Here is a 22,317-nt window from a genome sequence, read left to right as displayed (position 1 = left end):
CTTGTGCCAGTTTTGGGTTTAACACTTTTGTGTTTGCAGAGACACCTCTATTATTTCTCTTTCAAATAATAAATTTCTATAAATGTCTTCTATATTACATTTTGTTCTCTATTTCATTGATTTCTTACTGTATCCTTGTCATTTTATTCCTTCTTTTCTTGGGTAGCTCTGTTGTTCTTTTTCTAACTTCTTGAGTTGCATGCTTAACTCATTTGTTTTCAAATTATTTTGTTTTCTGATTAACGTATGTAAAGCTATACATTTCCCACCCAGCACTAATTTGATTTGAATCACACAAATTTTTATATGTAGGGCTCTCATTATTATACAGATCTAACCGTTCCTTTATTTCCTTTAATCCTTTATTTCCTTTTATCTTAGGAATTATTTGGTAGGTATATTTTTAATTTCCAGTGTTTGGCATTTTTTTGCTATACTTCACATTAAAATCTAATTATGATAAAAAATTATGGCCTATATGATTCTGATACTTTGGAATTATTGAAGCTTCATTTGCAGCATGATATAGAATATTTTTGAAAATATGGTGGAAAAACAATGAGATCTCTTTGGTAAGCAGTTTCTGAGTTTCAAAGAAAAGTACGTTAAAAATCCAGGTGTGCAATTTATTTGTTTATCCCTGAACTCCTATAATTTACTGTTTTATCTGTTCTCAGGTTGCAAGGTTGGGTGCACATGTGTTGAAATGTTAGGTGCACTCATGTTCATGATGATTCTATTTCTGTTCTATTGATAGTTTTTCAGTATAAAACATACTCCATTGTTCTTTATGAAATTTTTCCTTGACTTCTATTTTCTCAGACCTTAAAATTGATGTTCCAAGTTTCCTTTGGTTCACATTTGCTTGAAATAATTTTTCCATTCTTTTTTTTTTTTTTTTTTTTGGTGAGGAAGATTGGCCTGAGCTAACATCCGTTGCCAATCTTCCTCTTTTTGCTTGAGAAACCTTGTCACTGAGCTAACAGCTGTGCTAGTCCTCCTCTATTTTGTATGTGGGACGCCGACACAATGGCTTGGTAAGTGGTGTGTAGGTCTGCACCCGAGATCTGAACTGGTGAACCCCAGGCCCCCGAAGCAGAGCATGTGAACTTAACTCCTATACCAGCAGGCTGGCCCCTTATTCTTTTTTTTTAAATCTTTTTGTATCTTTTGGCCTTAAATGTGTCTCTTAGAAAACATATATTAGTAGACTTCCTTTTTTCTTTTTTTTGAGGATGATTCTCTTTAAGCTAACATCTGGTGCCCATCTTCCTCTTTTTTGCTTGAGGAAGATTAGCCCTGAGCTAGCATCTCTGCCAATCTTCCTCTCTTTTTCATGTGGGACACAGCCACAGCACAGCTTGACGAGTGTTGTAGGTCCACGTCCTGGATCCCAACCCAGGCACCAAAGCGGAGTGCACAGAACTTTAAATCACTCAGCCACGGGGCCAACCCCTAGACTTCTTTCTAAAAGTCTATTCTAACAGTCTGTATTTTGATTGGTGAGTTTCACCTATTTACATTAACTAGAATTACTGCTATAGTAAGACTATTTTCTATAGTATAATGCTCTTTACAGAACTGATTAAAGACTTTCTCACAGTATTTATAATTATTTGTTTATATTTCTTCCTATCCCTCTATAGACTATTATTTTTCTGAGGACAGATATGAATTCTAATTAATACAATATCTGGAATAGTATGGGTAGCTTATAAGTGTTTGTAGAATAAATGGGCAAGTGAATGAACTATTATTATTGTGCTTAGAAATTGCCCTGATTGTTACTGATCTGTTAACTTGTTTTTATAAGTTCTATTTAGCAAATAATTATTAAGTGCTTACTATTTGCTAGGCAATGTGCCATGTGTTAACATTAGAATACAGACATCATGTGTATTGGAATGCATGATCTTCACTCTTTCGATATCTATAATCTAATATAAATGATATGTGGTCTAGTACAAGTGATGTATATGCAAACATATAAATATGCACACGAGAACTGTTCTAAGTCAGGTTAAGCCAAAGGCATGCAAGCCTAGGGTACCTCTTGGGATAAGCCACAGCTCTGAGCCTCCATTTCCCCATAAGAACTTTATAAAAATAAATTATATTCCTAGCTCAAGATAATATTTTAAACTATATTTTGTATCCATATGCATATATGAATTCTTATTATAGATTTGTTTACTTGTTTGCATACCTTTTATTCCTGGTCCTCTTTGAAGAGGACTAAAAATAGCCTCTTTTACGCATATATTCTATGTATTTTTTCAATTTTGATGTATGCCATTAGTGGAAATTTTTTCCTTGAAGTATCGTCTAAGCCCTAGACAGTTTAAATAATAGGCTATCTGCCAAGCCCTGTATAAATTTATTTGGGTCATCACTGAAATGTTTCCGTATCTTTTCCTTTCTTGATCTTTTCTTTCAGGACACACAATATGCCTTAGGGATCTTTAACTGCTGTGTGTTTGAATAATTAATTTTAATCTCACAACATATGGAAATCATTCCCACAAGTCAGCCTTGCCAAACCTCTTCACGGCAGCCAATGTTGTTGTTTTCTTCTTGTACAACAGAAAGAAACGCTGGCAAGAAGAGCAGTGAGTCAGTTTTTTGACTTATCTTTGAGCATACACAGGAAAACTCCCAGCCAGATGAACTGTGCCTGGCCCCAGAAGGGGTGAGTGCAGATACAAAGCACAATACGAAGACCAAATGTGGGGCCTGAGAAATCCAAGCGAAGGTTGCCAGACTAGCTAGCTCAGGTCAAAATTGACCTCCAGCTGTTCCGAGAACATTTTAACTTTTGCACCGTTGTCCATTTGATTTATTTCTGGCTCCAAAATATTAAGTATTTAAACACTGCTTTTCTTGAGAGTCCACAGTATAGAGAACAGCCAATATCTGTATCTGAGTGCCTTCTCGTTCCCAGGAATCTTTGGCTTCAAAACATGTAGCCCCACATATCCTTCATCTCTGGCTGCTGACCTTGTGAGAAAGTTCATATGTCACCGCCATCTCAAGACGGGAAGAAAGGACCGAAACTCACTCCAACAAATACATCAAACTTCTGGGAAAAGACAAAATGGTACCAAATTTTCTTCCTTTCAGCTATTCAGTAAAAGTTCAGTGAATGCAAAAATTTGCATACATAGAGAGAGGAGAAGCTTTTGAATAGCCATACTCTCTTTTCTTCATGAATTAACTTTTTTGATGATTACTTATAGATAAGACACATATTTTTCCTTTTCAGACAAAAAATTGCGCTTTTGTTCAAGCTCTTTGGCATAGATGAGAGATGTTTTGGTCCACTAGAAAAAAAATTGGAAAAACGGAAGAAATGAGATAATATTTAATTAATCAATACTTATTTTTCATTTTTAGTTTAATGAAAAAAGAAATTGAATTAACAGTTAATTCTGCCCTTTAGCAACCTTTCATATATTCTTGTTTTCTTTCCATTGAACTTCTTATATCCATAATCCTCCAAGGTTTGGTGCTGTGCATGGGGTCAGTTTCTTTCTAAGATCTCATGTTGCAATGTGCAGCTGCACTCCAGGAGTTCAATGAGAAAAATCTAGATGTAAAGAAAAGCACATAAGGGGAGAATTTACATCCCACACACGGCAAGGGAGCATTTCTTGTTTTACTCTTCCAGAGGAATTCTTGCTATTCAAGTGATTTTCCTTGAAGAGAGTGTATACTTTTTCATGTATTTACCCTATAACTCAATCTTACAATGTTATTATCTGGAAACTTTCAGGAATATTGCTGTTTTATAAAGAAGATAAACAGCTAATTTAGCAGTTGAATTGCTACATAAGAGAAAGGTAGAGAAAACAGGAGTGAAATAGCATTTTTTCCCTTCTTTAAGCATACTGTACAACTAGTGTTTCAAATCATAGCAATTTCCTATCTTCACAAGCAACTAAATTTTTACTTCCATTAAAGGGTAGGGATATTTTGAGTATGCTTCGGGAGCCTGCTGGAGCGGATGGTTACGGGCAACTTCATTGAGCTCTTGTGGTTTTCAAGCACTGTACTGGGTTGACAGATAAGACAGTGTGTATGGAACTGGGGCCACAAAGAGGAAGAGAACACAATCCCTGCCATCCATTGAGGAGTTTAAAATTCAGTGAAGGCCACAGTCGTGCCAGCAGACAATTTCAGTATTCTGTAATGAAATCAGGTAAGATCTATGAAAGCGTTCATAGGGTTACTATGAGGACACACGAGACGCATTTAACTCAATATGTGAATTCAGCAAGGGAATTCTTTCTTCTTTCAACAAGAAAGGATTTGGTCTTTCTAGAGATGACAGTTTCCTAGATAATGAGTTGGAGTCTAGCAGATAAATGGCTCTGAGGTGGAGGAAGATGGGGAGACTGGTGACTGTAGCATCAATAGCTGGGGAGAGGATGTGTGGCAACGTGGAGAACAGAAATACCTGCAATTCAAAACAGAAGAAGGTATAGACTAGTGAAAAAATAAAATAGAGTGCTAAGGGAATGTTTAACGGAAGGGGAAACAACCCATTTGGAAAGCTGACTTAAGGAAGACATCATGAAGTAGGTGGTATTTGATATAAGCCTTAAAAGATGCCCAGGGTTGCTATAGACAGAGACATGGAAGCAGAAAAAGAGAGGATAATGAGCCAAGGTGTGATGGCAACCACTCAGGGACATCTTAGGAACCAGGTGCTCAGGTTGGCTGGGGTATTGTTTACACGCGGGGAAACAGTGAAAGAAAAGAATGGAAAAGACCGCTGGAAATAGAGGGAAGGGAACATTTAATGAGCAACCACTATATTGCAGACACTTACTGGGTATTTTACAGGGTGATTTCATTAAATCCTTACAACAATTTACGTAAAAATTGTCTTCCCTCGCATGCTACAGTGAGGAAATGACTTATCCAGGGTCACATAGCTAGTTAGATTTAATAACAATAGAAATATAATAATGGCTCCTTTCATGGCATGTTCACTCTTTGCCAGCACTGTACCAGCTGGATGCTCGCATGCACTATCTCCTTTAATCCTCACTCCAATTCAATAAGCTACTTTCCATTATCACCTCCATTTCTTTTTAAATCCAAAAACCCTGAGAATTAGGGAAACGGCAGAGATCACTAAGTGACAGAGTAGGATTCATATTCAGTCCTACTGACTCCAAAGCCCACGCTCTTTTCCACTATCTATTATGTCACCAGAGAATTAGGGATGCATTTAAGAGGGATGTTGTCTTAATTCAAGCAGTGAGCAGCTGTCGTATGTTTTAAAGACAAAAAAGGTCCAGAGAATCTGCACTTCAAAAACCTCTTCCACCTCACAGACTGATGCAAGAGTAAGACAAACAAAGTTCTTGCCAGAATCTCATCCTTACTAATCCCACACCCCGGCCCAAATCCATTTCTCCTGCCCTTCTATTGCTCTCTCAAAACAAAACGACAAATTACATCACATCTTGTTCCCTTCAGTTTATCTTCCATTCCTTTTGATCCCGTTCTTACTCCCACTCATTTACCTCCTAACTGAAAGCCAGAGAAAGAACTCCAATGAAAAATCCCCCAACAAAATAAAAGTCTCTTTCAAAATTCCATAGTGGCAGGAAATAAATAATCTAAGATGTTGAGAAAGACAGAAAACATAGAGAATGATAAATTGGAAGAATCAGAGTCGGGGAGAACCCACCAAGATTCAGACAAGCAAGCACTGGTGATAGGACTGCTGAAGCGAATGCCAGCACACAGGGTTGAATTAACTTTCCCCGGGTCGCCCCAACCCACATTTCACTGTGCTATTTTCCATCACAATTCTATCAGGGAGAAACTGGATGTGGAAACAATCTCTTATTTCAAAACCTGTTCACGTATTTTGATCAGCAGAGGCATGTTCTGCACTGAACTCTCCCTGATTATTAACCTGGAATTTTTCCTTTGTGTCTTCTCTAAACTTTCTTTTTCTGAATTTCATCCTATTTCCAGAATTTGCAATGACTAGAGGATGAAACAAAGGAGAGGAACTGCAAAGTTTCAGATCTCTTCTACGAGATTTTTCTCTCACCGACCAAAGCCTGGCTGCAAATCTTGCCTTTTTTGTCCCAAGCCTTTCAAAGCATATCAACGTCCAACTCGAATGGATAAGGTTATGTGACTACACTGAGAAATAACAGCAGACAGGATCTACTGGCAGGCAGTGATTTGAATGGAGCTTTTGCAAGGCATCTTGCTAGTGGTTTTCAGGCCCAGGGTGGATGTCCAAACACCAGTCAGCCCTGGAACACCACTTGCAAAAAGCATTAAGAACAGAGTGTTCCTTCAAACACTGGATTATATAATAATTTCTCTATCTTGTTTATATATTTCAAGGATGAAATAATCTAGAAACACAAAATTATAGAAATCTATTCCAATTTCTGTTTGAAAAGGAGAATTAAATGGTTCATTCAAAAGTCACACAGGCATTGCGTGGCACTGTCAGAACTAAACTGAGCTCTTCCAGCTCCCACTTTGGTTCCCATTGGATAAGATCTTGCTGATTCAATCATCCCAACTTTTTGCATTCTCTCTGCTTTTGTCATCCTCGGCAATCTATTCCTCAGCTCTTGGGGGAAAACAGAAGTAACACTAAACCAATGGAGTTAAACCAATCTTTTTAAAATAATATTTGTTTTGTGTGTGTGTGTACTCCATGGCATTACATGCCAGCCATTAATTGAGGTCTACGTTTATTGTTTTATTTAATCCATCCAAGCATCCATGAGTCAGATTTTATAAGCCCTAACTGTGTCACTGAGAAATATAAGGCTCAGGAATTTAAATGACTTGTCATATGTCACACAAGCAGTAAGTGGCAGAGGAAGAAATCAAATCCAGGTTTTCTTTTTTTTTCAATTTTATTGAGGTATAATAGACAAATAAAAATTGTATATATTTAAGATGTCCAATGTGATGATTTGATATACATAAACATTGTAAAATGATTATCAAAATCAAGTTAATTAACATATCCATCACTGTACATAGTTACCCATTTTTTGGCATGGTAAGAACACTTAAGATCTACTCTCAGCAAATTTCAAGTATATGATACAGTATTATTAACTATAGTCACCATGCTATACATTAGATCCCCAGAACTTTCTCGTAGTTGAAAGTTTGTACCCTTTAACCAACATCTTCCCATTTCTCCCACCCTCCAGCCCCCAGCACCACCATTCTACTCTCTGCTTCTGTGAGTTCAACTTTCTTAGATTCCACATATAAATGAGACCCTACAGTATTTGTCTTTCTGTGTCTGGCTTATTTCACTTAGCATAAGGTCCTCTAGATTCATTCATGTTGTCACAAATGGTTTTTACAGCTGAATAATATTCAATTGTATTCATACCACATTTTCTTTATCCCTTCATTTGTCAGCAGACACTTAGGTTGTTCCCACAGGCTTTCTTACTCCAAAAACCAAACCCCTCAGCCGGAAGAGTTATTTACCTTCTACAGATCCTTTCTTCACAGTCCAATCTAGCTTATGTGATGATTGTTTGTCTAAGGAGATACCAAAATTATGGAGGAGATACCAAGATGGAGCGAAGATGAGGCTGCTCACTCCCCCTAATTTGTTTGTTTGTTTGTTTTGTTTGAGAGAGCAAGAGGAGAGCAGGTACAAAAGATACAGTCTGAAATGCAGAGGAATTTGGTAGATTTGATTCATGCAGCTACCAGATTTTCTTCTGGTCAATCTATTACCTAAAGTTAAAATCACTTTAAGAATGATTTAAATTTCCATTTACATGAAATACCTTAGGATTAGATACCAGGTCCATCCAGACTGAAAAATTTCACAGAGTATATTTTCATTTCTCATGTCAACTTTAAAAGTCACCAGCTATGTTTAACTTTTCTTAATAGCAAATGTTATCATTATTATGTTTACTTAAGTCCCTCTTAAATCACCCACTATTTAAAGCTGTTGCACTATCTTCTCTAAAACTACTTCTTAAAACTTATAACTGTGCTCTCAGATTCCTGTGTGCCATGATTTGATGAGTGAAGCTATCAGCCTCTCCCTTTCCTTAATGTTTGACAAATACTAAACATACTCCTGCTCTGCTTCCTTCTCCTTCAGAGAGACATCACTTCATCTTTCTCACATCCTATCTCACCAGTCCTGCCTTCAAGTCTCCTGTTTCTGCCAGTCACCAATATCTCAACTTCTACAAGTAGCTTAGGTCCATTTCTTGCTGTTATGCATTTCCTGAATATAGGAAGGAGTATTTGATGTGGCAGAGAGTGGGATGATGGTAGGACAGATCTGAAAGTGCTGCTTCCCCTCCAGCGGAGGCCATGCTTCTGAGGGAGAAATATTAGATGACCAGCGTTTCCTAACTCCATCTCCAGCCAAGACAGGGGACAGAGGACCTGTTCTCTATTTTACTTGAGTTGAGGGAACATGTTGTGAATTGAGCCTGGATTTCCAGTTTTGCTTGAGGTCTAAGTAACTGTGGAAATTGACTTTGTAGACACTGCAGAACCTATATTCTTATACAAAACCAGACATAGTGTCAGGTGACAGTCAGCAAACATGAGTGTTCATAGACCGTGATGAGACTTGTTGATTCCCGAACTAAGATGAAAGGTTTTGGAAAGCAACATGGTTGAGCTACAGCTTGTCTGGACAACATACAGAATGTGTGCAGAGTACTGGATAGAAAAATAAAAGACTTGCGTTCCAATACCAAATTCATCCCTTTCACAGATTTTATAAGTCATTTAACTATCTGGGCTTAAGTGGTAATATGCAAATCTTTAATTCCTCTTGTCCTATTTAAAGGACTTTGAGAAATTAGCATTTTAAATATGTATATCTTTGTATAATTTTATCTTTAACTCTGAAACTGCAGACTCTAGGATCCCTGTGGCCACATTCACAGAATTACTTAAGCAGGTGTCAGAAACTTGGGGAATATTGTGTGATTGTATCAGTGGTTAAAATCCTATTCTTTGAAATCAAACAGCCCTGGTTTGAATCCTGCCTTTGCCATTTAGTTTCTATATGACCTTGGATAAAATATAACTTCTCTGAGCCTTAATTTTCTCATATATAATGTGGATAGTTATACTCAGTGTGTAGGATGATTACCAGAAGTAAATAACACAATGAATAAAAAGTGATTAACACAGTACCTAGTACATAGCAAGCTCTTGATATGTGATAATATTACTTAGATAGCTGTATAATTATTATTTGATATTTGACATCTTATTTAAAACTTGAAGCTTTTAGTGGAAAGGAAGAGCATAGAGGAAATGATCTATATTGGAAGAAAAGAAAAATTACAGCTGTTCTAAACCAGGAGCTCAGTTTATTTAAAATCCAGGCTTCTCCACTTTTCCCCAGAAGTTTCTGCCCACGATTCCCCAGATGGTCCTCCTGTACCTGAGTTTGACAGACATTCATTTTCACTTAGTTTAGCTAAGGCAAATGAAGAAAAGGACCGAGGGATTTGGTGCTTGGGCAGCCATGTCAATTAAGAAATCTGAGCTGTAGAATCCAGTCGGGGGACTTCCCTTAAAAGAACAGAATGAAGTGGTCAGCACTGTCCCATGACATTGGCCAGATCTCTCTCTCATTTCGTTGCCCTTTGATGTCCTAGAAAGTGATTTCTGTTTTTATTTTCACGGCTGCTGCTTCCTAATTCTTCTCTCCGTTGCATTTTTCCTTTACTGGTAAAGAGTAAGGGTTTTAGTGCTGCCAGTAAAATAACAATATGAACTCATAAAACCAACATTCTGTAAATAAAGCTGAATCTCATGGAATAGCAACCAAAAAAAAAAAATCTTTCCCAGAGCCAGGAAAATTCCTTAAAGAGACAAAATGCCTAGCAGTCTGAAAAAGAGTTAGAGAAAAGATAAGCTAAAACAGAGAGAGGAGGAGGTAGAATTGATGTGGAAATACATTACCTTTATTATTACTGTGCCATTATTTCAGTCACAGAAATACAACAGAAAAAAGATAACTCTTTTGGTATATCCTCCAGCAAATGCTTTTCTGAGAAACTTCTCCCCACAGTAATTCCTGGCAGCTCTGCAAACTTTCCCTCTCCTCCATTCTCTTGCTGAATGCAGAATCATCTGAGCTTGTTATCCGTGCTTTTTTCAACGTTCTACAAACAAAAACGCTCCTGAGTGCCCCAAAAAAGTTCAATCTAATGTGAAAGCATATCACTTGGTCTTCTCTAGGCCAATTTCTGGCTAACCAAATTTTTTAAAAAGAAGAGCCACTAATGAAATTTGTGATCTAAGAGCAGACTTGATTCACAAGGGTAGGGTTCATATCCGTATTTTTCTCCACTATATTTCCAGCTTAGAGTTGGCACAGAGTAGATGCTCAATACATTTGTTAGATGGATTGATGGTTGGATGGATGATGGATGGATAGATGGATGGATGATGGATGGATGGATGGTTGGACAGACGGATGGATGGATGAATGGAAGAATGACTAAAACCATGAGGTTAATTTGGTCTGGAAGGCACAGTCTTGCTTCTCTTTTCCTCCTGAGAGCAGGTGGAATAGGAGATCTTGTACTGCTCTGTGGCTTCTCATGCCTGGGTTATACCACACTGCCAATCTCACAGGAGGAGATTTCCGTACAATCTAAACAAACTGGCAATCATGAGGCTGTCTCTCTCATACCTTTGTTGTCACTTCTGGGAGTGTCTTAAATATTCTCCCCATTGAAGAATACTCCTGTTTAGTTAGAGAGAAGTATCTATATAAATAACTTTCATAATTATCTAAAACCCAAATATAAGTTGGAGCTTCATGTGGTCTAGTCTTTACAAGATATCCCACTTAAGAAAATAAAACTAGCAGCCAACATTAATTAAAAACAATTTCAATACTTTCTGGAAATTCTCAAACAATACTTTACAATCTCAAACAATCCTATTCATAACCAAAGCAATTCTTATTTGTCTTTTCCCATGACTCACTTTTAATAGGTCTCACAGCCTACAGCTTCCTCAAAACTTTTCTCTCTACCTAGAACTCAATCTCGACCTAAAACTCCCACCCAGCAAATTAAATCCATAAAGCTCTTCTCATTTCTCCTTCTGCACTTTTTTCCACCTCTATTTTTTTTCTCTTATCTCTGATGAGTCAACCTTGGCACTTTTCAATACAAAGCCGCCATCAAGTTAGTCCAAATCCTCTTTATAAAAAACACATGGCTGGAGTTGGCACATACAAAATTGTCTTTCAGTAATATGGGAGAAGAGAAAAAGAAGAGCTCTGAATTCTCACACATGTTAATAGTTTTCATGAATCATTTATAAATGGGATTTAGCACAGAAGAACCCAGGAATAGATGGAAAACAGTGGAAAGGAAAGACGAATGACTGGTGAGAGACAGTTCCCAGCAGAATGTGTTAGCCTTACAAACAGCAAGATGATACAGAGAAATGCTTAAAATTTAGGAAATCCAGTGGAAGCAGTGATAACAAAGACTTGTGAAAAAAGACAAAGCTTAAGTTGGAAAGAGAAGTATAAGATTTTCAAGGTTGGATTGAAAGAGTGTAAAAATGAACCACTGTGATGTCAGAAGGCTGACAGAGCACAGCTGCCATGTGACCTGGGGAGTAGAAGAGACATTTAGAACTGGTTGGAAAAGACCAGGTTAACGTACATTACAAAGCACATATCTATGACTGGAAAAGAGAGAATTCTCTTGAATTCTGGAGATAGAGTGGTGAGATGAGTAGCCTACACATTTTAGGAGTAAAACATCAAAACGAAACTTGTTTCCTATCATATTAATTGGGGGTTAGTGACTAAGTTGAGCACATATAAAATGCTACATGAGCAAACCGTGTCTAGCTTGTTGCCCCAAAACCATGCAGTGTAGTAAACTGACTTTTGCAAATATATTGATTTGGGTGATTTATCTTGGGAAAAGGCCACAGAAGCCAACATTGAGAGCAAGTTCATGATTTAAAGAGGGGAACAACCACCAAGCTTGTGAGTAGAAACTGTGATGGTTGAATTTATCAGAGATGAACATACATTGTCTTCTTTTTTAGGTATTCCTTAAGATTTTGTCACAAAGGCTGTATCTCTTAATATGGAAAAAATCTGGAAGGAAAACCTGAATTGTATGGGTCCCTCAGAACTCACTAATCCTTCAGATTACAACTGAGTTATTTCCTTCAGCAGAGTATCTTTTTGTATTTATAAAAGCTCTTTACAGGGTGGTGTTAGGAGGGAAAGTCCATCCCAAAGAGACAAAAAGAATAAGGCATGAGGCCTAGCTGTTTATCACGGCTCCCTGAAACAAATCATTATTGAAAAGTAGACCCACCCACTCCCAGCCCAGCCCTTTTGCTGTTGTCCAGCCCAAGAGTCCGAGGTCCTACACTTTTAGCACTTCTGCAATCTGCTGCTTTGTGACTCAAGTCTATTTCTATGGGACTCTTGGGTACCCAGGCAACAGAGACACTCTCATAGAAAAGATTTTCTGATTGTCCAAGAGACAAAAAAAAAAAAAAAGCAACCAAAAGCGTTCTGTCTACAAGATAACCAGAGGCACCTATAAGAAAAGAAACAGCATTTCCGGTCCTAAAGGTATAGTGGAAGTGTATGTTTGTGAGAATCTGTGTTTGAGGATACATGACAGCTAAAGAGCAAAGTGAATGGTAAGTAGCTCTTACTTACCTCCTTAGGGAGACGTCTTGTTTGTCTCTAGATCCCCCACAGCACCTAGCACAGTACCTTGCATCTCATCTGTCACTCACTAAAAGCATATTGAATGAGTTAATTATCAAGACAATGCCTTCAGAAAATGAGATGAGTACCCTCTTATCCTTGCTGCACTTTAGATCAGTGATATTCAGCCTAAGAGAGCATTAGGGCACAGGTTTGGACTCAAGTCACAAAACCGGATGAGCGAGTTACAACAAAATCAATTGAGGAAACAGAATTCATGGGGTCACTGTACATCTTTACCCTACTGAGCTCTTGGAAAAATGCAAATGGTACAATGTTACCAGGTGATCGCCCAGTTGGTCCAGGATTCACAGTTCAGCCCTACTGGGAAAATAAGTCTAAATTAGAACCAGCATAGGAAGCGAAGTCCTTTCTCCCCCCAGAACCTTTCATCCATCCACCTGGGGATTAAGCAGAACACTATGGCTCTGTCTGTGGACCAAACCTGAAAGGCCCGCAGTCAGGGCCAGAAGGGTAGATCAGAGGAGGAATTAGAAAGGCAAACACGTGTTTGTGGCAACTCCTTTCTCCATGGACTTTTGCCCAGGCCTGGCCCCAAACATAGGGTGGCCACAACTGCTGTACCAGGGCAGCATCTGGCCGTAGCACAGCCAGGTCCCGGAATGCGGGAAAGCTGCCCACTCAGAGTAGATAATATCTGGAAGGAATGAATATTTGGGAAACGTCCCAGTGCTAGTTTAGTGCCAACCAGTCCCCACCTTCTCGGGCCTCCTCCCACTGGTTCCTCCCCTTTCAGCTGCTCTGGTTCATATAAAAACTCCACAGCCTTTCACTCACGGCCTGAAGGAGCCTCCCTCCCCACTGCTGCCGCACAAGACAGTGAGAACGACCCACAGGACCACAGAGAGACATGAAGAGCCTGCTCCTTCTCTCAATTCTGGCTGCCTTGGCCATGGCAGCTTTATGTTATGGTGAGAATCCTTTCTCCTGGCATTTCTCCAGTTTTTCTTTGCTGCCTCTGACTTCAGTTCACTTTGATTTTTCCTCCACCTCCTCCACTTCTTCTCTCTTTCTCTATTATAATCTTAAAGTACCATCAATTTAACCTTTCCCAAGCCCCATGGACATTCATCCATTCCATCAAGTTTTTTTTGCATCTTAAATATCCAGATTCCTGTATTCAACTTATTAGGCAAGTTCTTTCTATGGTAAGTCACTATGCACCTGGAAACTTCACTATTTCAGAAAGAAGATAGCCAATTATTGGCCCCTGAGATCTCATTTTTGAGGATGTTTATTTAAACTTTGGTAAAAAAATGGTTAAGGATATTGATTGAATCACTCATCTTTAAGAAAATGAGTTTTCTCATGAAGTCTTAACTATAGCCGTCTCTGGGGACAGAACAGTCTCGTGGACGTACTACGTTTGTTCAGTGGATTTATTTAAAAACAAAGTTTTACATTTAAAGAACCTCAGAGAAAAATAGGTTTTATAATTTCTATTGTGAAAAGATAAATTTTGCCTGGTTTCTGCATGTTGTTAAATATATTTCTGTCTGTTCAAAGCTAATGAAAGGAAATCTGAAGCAAAATTATTTAGATTGTTCGGTTTTATGCTCCAATTATCTGGATATTTTAGCCGTTCTTAAGCCTAAATTATATTAACAACCATGTGTATTTTGCTTCTTATTCTTGAAATTATTCACAAGGTTTCTGCATCTGAGGATTTGGTTTCTTTACCGCCTTTTTAACTTTTCAAGCAAATTCACTTGCTTGCAAATATAAGCTTCTTATTGCCAAATTTACCTGCTGTGCTCAGGACAGTGGGAGAAAGAAGAAAACTTTTGCTTTGACATCATCTCAGTTCTTTCTCTGAACTGGCCTTGTGTCTAGTTTGAGTTGTCAGCTGGAGCCAGTGGTTTCTGTGGCTGCCAATTTAACACAGGTTCTGAAGAGGGTTTTGGAAGCTCTTAGAAACTTGTCTTGGTAAAGCCCAGCTGAGCATCTGCCCAGCCTGCCTGGAAAAATCTAGCTGTTTTCTAGACCCTTCTGTCCCTTCCTCAGCCCTGCTTTCAGTTGGGTCCCAAATTAATCAGAGAAGAAGGCTCTCCAGAGACTCACGTGTAGCGCTTAAATTGTCTTATTTCACTGGCCTGAAAACAGGAGAGCCCTTGGGAAACTGTTGCCAAGACTGTTCACCAGCTCCTCCAACATCGGAAAAACTAAAGCACAGAGATATTCACCACAACGACAGAGCTAGAGAAACAACCCAAAAATCCTAAATGCCTGAAATTTTTAATAACCACATCGCTAAATCTATTTCTCACATCTTTTTGACTCTTCCCTCTCCCTCCTTCCCTATATTTAGACTACTGCAGTGGGTGATAAATAACAATAAAATGAATCTTTGTTTTTAATTTCAGAATCTCACGAAAGCTTGGAATCCTATGAACTTAGTAAGTGAATATTCAGCTTCCTTATTTAAATCTCATGTATTAAAGACTCTCTCCCTCTTCTCAAACAGACAAAGTGGTAAGATATATAACAGGGAGGATAGAGAGGGCCTCTTTTGGAAAACTAAAGTAAATTTAAAAATCAAATAACTATAAAAATCGCCAAATGAGCAATTTTTTAAACTTGAAGTAGTGTAATATGGCATTTAAACTGCATTCAACATACTTAGGATCCATAAAATCTCAATTGGAAATTTTAAGTTGGCACCACATCAACTACACAGGTGGAAAACAAGGAGGAATAATACATGGTAAAGTACAGAATGGGAGGCCGAGTCAACTGGGAGACCACGGACGCCAGTCCTATATTGGATGCTATTGACTGTCTGGATTTATAAAGACTGGGTATTGGAGAAAAATAACGCATCACTCTCGTTTTTAATTTTTTCACTATTTTTATAATGTTTACACGGTACATTTACTGGTAATCTGAAGTTTTGCTTTACAAGTCCTCAGGACAGAGAGAATTTCTCCTCAAAGGAATTAAAAACACACTGAATAGGAATACCAAAATTGAAAGAGGCAAAGGGATAGCCCAAAGGAAAGACAAACAAGCAAAAAGTCTCCAAGACACACGTGTGGGTTATTGATTTCTTTCAATCAGGCAGTTTATGAAATCTGCTTTATCTTCCCCTTGATTTTTCTAGATTCCTAGTTACATGAAATGCCTGGGTTAACAAGCTTTCAAATATATTTGTGTTAGGGAATATTCATGGAAATATTGTCAGCTACTGATTCCCTAAAACTACAACTATTTTATTTTCTGTTTTAAGATCCCTTCCTTAACAGGAGAAATGCTAATACCTTTATGACTCCGCAGCAGAGATGGAGAGCTAGAGCCCAAGAAAGGTGGGTAACAAAACTTGACAGGGTCGGGGTAGGGGGGAAATAGTTTTTCCCAGTGTAGCATCCCAGATCTGAATGGAGTGAGAGAGAGATTTTTCATCATATATATTATTTCTAATTGTATCCCAAAATCAAAGAATTTAATAACAATATACAAAACAGCTGAATCTCTAGGAGATTATTTAATGAAAATCTAGGAGATTATTTAATTCTCAGAAAAGAGAAGGGGGAAGAGGGAAAGGAGGATAGAAAAAAAAAATTCCCAGTTTCACCTTTCCTCCCTGCTTTTCAAATCTCTCTTAATATTGGCGGCAAATGGGCTATTTCTCTGCGATTTTCTTATTCTTTCTTTTTTTCCTTTTCCTTTTTCTTATTTTCTCCACTCTCTTTCTGCTTCTCAGTTTGTCTCTTGTTTTCCTCTTTCTAGGATCCGAGAAAGCACCAAGCCTGCCCATGAGCTCAACCGGGAAGCCTGTGAGGACTTCAAACTTTGCGAACGCTATGCTATGGTTTACGGATACGATGCTGCCTACAATCGCTATTTCCGGCAGCGCCGATGGGAAAAATGAGATTGGGAAACGTCTCTTTCTTTCCAGAGCCTGGTGCCTGGTTTTGTATTCCCTTGCAGTAGCATCACTGAACTATATAGACACACACAAATTGCTTGTTTCTTAAATGTTCTCGTCTGGCTGCACCCGTCCTTCCTGCCCGCATTGATGAGTAGTGAAAGTGCAGTGTAGTGAAGGTTGAAGGGGAGTTAAGATGTGTAATTACTACACAATAAACTTCTGGTTGGATCCTTTCATTTTGTGAGTCTGATTCTTCTGGGAAAATGCTGAGATGTTTAAATCACAGCCATCTAACCCAGAATAGGAGATTCTGTCAGTCATGTTCTAGTGTCAATCAGAAGCAAAACTATATAGGAATAATGAACTTTAGAAGACATTCACCCAGCCCTAATTTGTCTAGACTCTCTCTGCCTTGGTATCAGTAAATGATTGCTTTCTATTATGTGTTTTCCAGGATTTTCAAACATCATAGACACTTAACCATTTTATTTTCCTGCTCCCAAACTTTAAATGGCTCCTAAATTCCTTCCGTGTGTGACTCTGTATCCTGGCTCATCACCCTCATGTGAAAGTTATCAGTTCCTAAGATGCTACACTTTCCACTCTTACTTGTACAGAGAAAATATTTGCTTTCATAATCACCAGTGATGTTAAAATGACACATCCGTGGAATTTTGGAGCCAGACATGATGCTAGAGGTCCTTTAGGCCTGATTTGCTGAGGAGTAAATGAGGCTCCGAAGTCTTCCCTCCTTGGTTGTTAAGAATAGAAGCCAGCACTTCTCAGTGTCAATTCAGACTTTGTTCTTTTCTGCCATGTACACTTGTCAAGCCCACCTTTTACATCCATTCCTTCTGGTAGGTCCACTGTATATCTCTTTAGTGGAGTGTCTTTCCACTCCTTCAAAATCCTACTCAAAACTCAAGTACTTTATGAAATCAGTAATGATTAAAACTACTCACCTTGTATCAGTATTCAGCCTTTTGAGAATGATGTAAAGAACTAAGTACGATATTATTCAGTTCGTGTTTTGATTAAAGTTTATTTTCATGTATATTTGGCTTGTCTAGCATTATGGTAAATTCTTTGAGAGCAGGCACTGTAACTGCAATTTTTCCTCTCTATAACCTTAGTACCATGTTCTGTTCACAAAGAGTATTCTGTGAAAGCTGAATGAACAACAGACTGCCTAGTCATGCCTGGGAGTGATCACCGAATTCTGAAACGGTTAGATTCATCATAAAAATGTGTGTTGTATATTTTAAACCATGATCATGTTAATATGATGGTGAGATTTGTATAATTTTCTGAGCTCTTTTGCATGCAGTAACTCATTAGATAATACAACAACCCAGAAGATGGGTAATATTTAGATGGTAAAATTGAGACTCAGAGAAATAACTTTCTGAAGATGTTGCAGTAGATGCAGGGGTATGCCACTCAGACTGAGAAATTATTCCCATGGCCACCAGGGTATTGGGAGCTGATGGTTTCCAGCTCAGAACTTGAGTACATCTCTCTACAGATCTCTAGAGCACTCTTTGTGAGCATCTCTCTCCTCTCTGGTTCTCTTTCCTCTGATTACTAACCACCTCTCTGGACTCCCAGCTGCGTCTCCTCAATTGAGGAGAGCCATAAAAGCTCTGTCAGGGTTCCATTTTCCTTCCCATGGCCTGAAAAGTCTCCAGGAAGTAAGTTGGGACAATTAAAGGGCTCACTTTATTTGTCTCCCATCTCTCATGCATCACTGTCAAGCAATTCAAAAGAAGATAAAAGGAAAACAAAAAGAGGAAAAGGGGAAAAAACTCAGAAGAGATAAATTGAAAACAAGTGGCAAGGTGATAGACTTAAACCTATCTCAATAATCTCATTATATGTAAATAGTATAAACGGTCCAATTATTTTTTTACTTCTACACATGTTATAGATCCTACAGTATGTTGTTTAATATTTTTCTTGAACAATTATTTTTTAAAAGGTTTAGATAATACAAAAAATATCTCATACGTCTACCCATGTAGTTTCCATTTTGATGTTCTTCATTCTTTTGTGTGCATCCAGATTTCCATCTGGTGTAATTTTCCTTTGGCCTGAAAGACTTCCTTTAACATTTCTTGCAGTGAAGATCTGCTGGATTCTTTAAGTTTTGAAAGTTTGCTTTAATATTTAAAAGATATTTTGGGGAATTGGTGTCAAGATGGCGGTGTAGGTGGACTCTGAAGACACCCACCCTCATGGACACAACCAATTTACAGCTATTCTTGACACAGTTACCCCCGAGAGAGAACCAAAAATTGGATAAAAAGAACCCCTACAACAAGGACAGTCCTGACTCAGGTGGAAGAGGCAGAAATTCCTTTCTGGAGAGAAAAAAATCCACCTCCACAAACCATAGTGCTTCATGGCCAGCCAGGAGCAATCCCAAGGTATGCAGCCTTCCCTGGAGGAGCCAGGGACCTGAGCATGGGAACGTTACCACTATAAGCACTCTTTGGACTTAGCACAACTGAGTGAGTGTCATAATATCTGACCTTGCTGGCTATTAACTACAACAGAGACTACCCCTAGAAAAGCTACCAACATAAACAGAAAAAAGCCAGCTTTTAAAGGGTTAGCACACACATTCACCCATTACAGAAAGCAACCTAAAATCACCAGAAAGAAAGGTTCACAGTCTTTTCTTGAAAAGGGACTCACCAGATAGTCTCTGAGCACATCTCAGTGAGAGGTGGCACCTCTCCAGGGACTAAGACATTGGCAGCAGTCTTTATTGTGACCTAGTACAGGCATGCTGGCAGACACTGGCAGATGCCATTGGAGGTCTTCCCATGGGCTGTTAGCCCAGGATCTCCCCCTGCCCACTGTAGCACTGATTTAATCCAGCTCAGCTAGGGCAGGTAGCCTGCCCTAGGGACTGGCCCTACCCAACAGCAAGCCCTCAGGAAACTTGTGGGCCTGCATAGGCTGGGTGCCTAGATCTTCTGCAGCTGGGCACATGGGTCCACCTCTGAGGTGCAAGGCATGTATGAGGATTGGGTGGAGTGTCTGAGGCATTCGTGGAGTGTGTGGAGTCTCTGCAGCGGGGAAACTAGGTCTGCTTCAGGGGGTTGTGGCATGCACATGGGACAGGCCTGTGTTGACAGTGTCTGTGGCCCTGCAGGCAGTGGGGGTCATCAGCTGCAAAAGACTTGTGCTTCTCAAACAGCCATATAGGGGATCAGCCCCACCTTCCAAAGCCTGAAACAATTGGGTGCTCCATGCCTGGGGCCAGCCACACTCAACTATAATCCTGAGAAAGCTGATAAGAGCCTTTCAGGCCAGAGGCCTACAGCAATTGTAAGTCCATAAGCCTAGCAACAAGGAATGGTGGTGGCCTACTCACTTAACAGAAAAATTGCAACAGGAATGTGCTATCAAACCTTGCAACCAACTGTGCTGGGACTCCCCATGCCCAACAAACTGACTGAAGTGTCCCTAGCAGCCACACGCAGCTAAGCATTAAAATCAATCAGACATGGGGACAGCCTATCTTCCCTGGGCACCTGCAGCAAGAGCAACCCTGCCACAGCAGAAGGACATAGGTAGCCCACACAGGAGACCCCTGGAACCGTTGTAACTGACAATGAGAGGGAAGCACACTGCTGGGCTTCATAAGCCACTTCTTACATAAGGCCATCTCTCCAAGATCATGAGACATAGCTGACCTATCTAATATATAGATATAAGTACAGAGAAAGAGGCAAAATGAGGAAGCAAAAGAATACATTCCAAGTAAGGGAACTGGACAAAACCCTAGAAAAAGAACTGAATGAAACAGAAATAAACAATCTACTTGACAAAGAGTTCAAACAAAAAGTCACAAGGATGCTCACTAATCTTGGGAGAAGACTGGATGAACTCAGTGAGAACTTCCAAAGAACTGGAAAATATGAAAAAGAATCAATCATAAATGAAGAATACAATACTGGAAATGAAAAATTCACTAGAAGGACTCAATAGCAGAATTGATGATACAGAAGAACATATTAGCAAGCTAGACAAAAGACTAGAGGAAATCACCCAAGCTGAACAGATAAAAGAAAAAATAATTTTTAAAAATGAGGACAGCCTAAGGGGCCTCTGGGACAACATCAAGCTCACTGGCATTTGTATTATAGGTGTCCCAGAAGGAGAAGACAGAGCAAAGGGGAAGAGAATCTATTTGAAGGAATCATAGCTGAAAATTTTCCTAACCTAAGGAGGGAAACAGACATCCAGGTAGAGGAAACACATAGAGTACCAAACAAGATAAAACCAAAGAGACCCACACCAAGACATATTATAATTAAAATGTCAAGAATTAAAGATAAAGAGAGAAACCTAAAAGCCACAAGAGAAGGGCAACAAGTTACCTACAAAGGAAATGCCATAAGGCTATCAGCTGACTTCTCAGCAGAAATCATACAGGCTACAAGGGAGTGGCACAATATATTTAAAGTGCTGAAAGGAAAAACATACAGCCAAGAATACTCTACCAAGCAAGGATATCATTCAGAATGGAAGGAGAAATAAACAGTTTCCCAGACAAGCAAAAATTAAAGGAGTTTATCACCAAGATATCACTTTTACAAGAAATGCTAACAGGACTTATTTAAGTGGGAAAGAGAAGATCACAAGTAGGAATAAGAAAATTATCATAAAAAAGCAATAAAATCACTGGAAAAGGCAAAAATACAGTAAAGTAGCAGATCAAACAACAACGATGATAACGTGAAAGTCAAAAGACAAAAGTATTAAAATAAGCTGTTTCCATGAGACTCTTATAATGGATACACAAAGAGGTTAGATATGGTATCCAGAACAAAATGTGGGAAGAGGGGAGTAAAAGAGTAGAGCTTTTAGAAAGAGGTCAAACTAAAGAGATCAACTTAATATAGATTCCTATATATGCAGGTTATTATATATGAACCTTATGCTAATCGCAAACAAGAAATCTATAAGTAACACAAAATATTAAGAGAAAGCAACCCACACTTAATACTAAAGAAAGCCATCAAACCACAAGGGAGGAGAGCAAGAGAAGAAAGAAACAAAGAAGAACTACTAAAATTTACAGGAAAAAAGTACCAAAACAACAATAGGTACATACTTATCAATAGTTACTTTAAATGTCAGTGAATTGAATGCTCCAATAAAATGGTACAGGGTGGCTGAATGGATAAAAAAACAAGACCAATATACATATGCTGTATACAAGAGGCACATTTCACACCTAAAGACACTCACAAACTGAAAGTGAAGGATTGGAAAAAGATATTCCGCGCAAATGGCAATGAAAAGAAAGCTGGGGAAACAATACTTATATCAGACAAAATAGACTTTAAAACAAAAACTGTAACAAGAGACAAAGAAGGGCACTACATAATCATAAAGGGAACAACCCAATAAGAAGATATAACACTTTTAAGCGTCTATGCACCCAACATAGGAACACTTACATATATAAAGCAATAATTAACAGACATAAAAGGAGAAATAGCCTAACGCAATAATAGTAGGAAACTTTAACACTCCATTTACACCAATAGATAGATCATCCAAACAGATCAAGAAGGAAACATTGGCCTTAAATGACACATTAGACCAGATGGACTTAGTAGATACATACAGAACATTC

General features: G+C 38.7%; 1 protein-coding gene across 3 annotated transcripts; it reads left to right on the top strand.

Annotated features, from left to right (window-relative positions):
• The first annotated feature begins 2,715 nt into the window (after positions 1-2,715).
• MGP (matrix Gla protein) lies at positions 2,716-16,897 on the top strand. Of its 3 annotated transcripts, none has more exons than XM_070269977.1 (6): positions 2,716-3,097; positions 3,961-4,198; positions 13,559-13,704; positions 15,157-15,189; positions 16,020-16,095; positions 16,520-16,897. In XM_070269977.1, the coding sequence occupies exons 3-6, from the start codon at positions 13,644-13,646 to the stop codon at positions 16,659-16,661; spliced, it is 312 nt and encodes a 103-aa protein (XP_070126078.1). In that variant the 5' UTR covers positions 2,716-3,097; positions 3,961-4,198; positions 13,559-13,643; the 3' UTR covers positions 16,662-16,897. The 3 variants fall into 3 exon arrangements, with proteins under 3 accessions (XP_070126078.1, XP_001501810.1, XP_070126077.1); XM_070269976.1 differs by having other exon boundaries at positions 2,893-3,097; positions 13,530-13,704; XM_001501760.6 differs by lacking the exon at positions 3,961-4,198 and having other exon boundaries at positions 2,891-3,097; positions 13,530-13,704.
• Positions 16,898-22,317: the final 5,420 nt, after the last annotated feature.

This window comes from Equus caballus, chromosome 6 (genome assembly GCF_041296265.1).
Source record: "Equus caballus isolate H_3958 breed thoroughbred chromosome 6, TB-T2T, whole genome shotgun sequence".
Taxonomy (NCBI): domain Eukaryota; kingdom Metazoa; phylum Chordata; class Mammalia; order Perissodactyla; family Equidae; genus Equus; species Equus caballus.
Note: the sequence above shows the minus strand (reverse complement) of the source record. Positions and strands in the feature narration are given on the sequence as shown.

Coding starts and splice junctions, on each gene's coding strand:
- MGP (XM_070269977.1), top strand. CDS start 13,644: ATGAAGAGCCTGCTCCTTCTCTCAATTCTGGCTGCCTTGGCCATGGCA. Junction 13,705..15,156: donor CATGGCAGCTTTATGTTATG/GTGAGAATCCTT, acceptor TTTTAATTTCAG/AATCTCACGAAAGCTTGGAA. Junction 16,096..16,519: donor AGAGCTAGAGCCCAAGAAAG/GTGGGTAACAAA, acceptor TCCTCTTTCTAG/GATCCGAGAAAGCACCAAGC.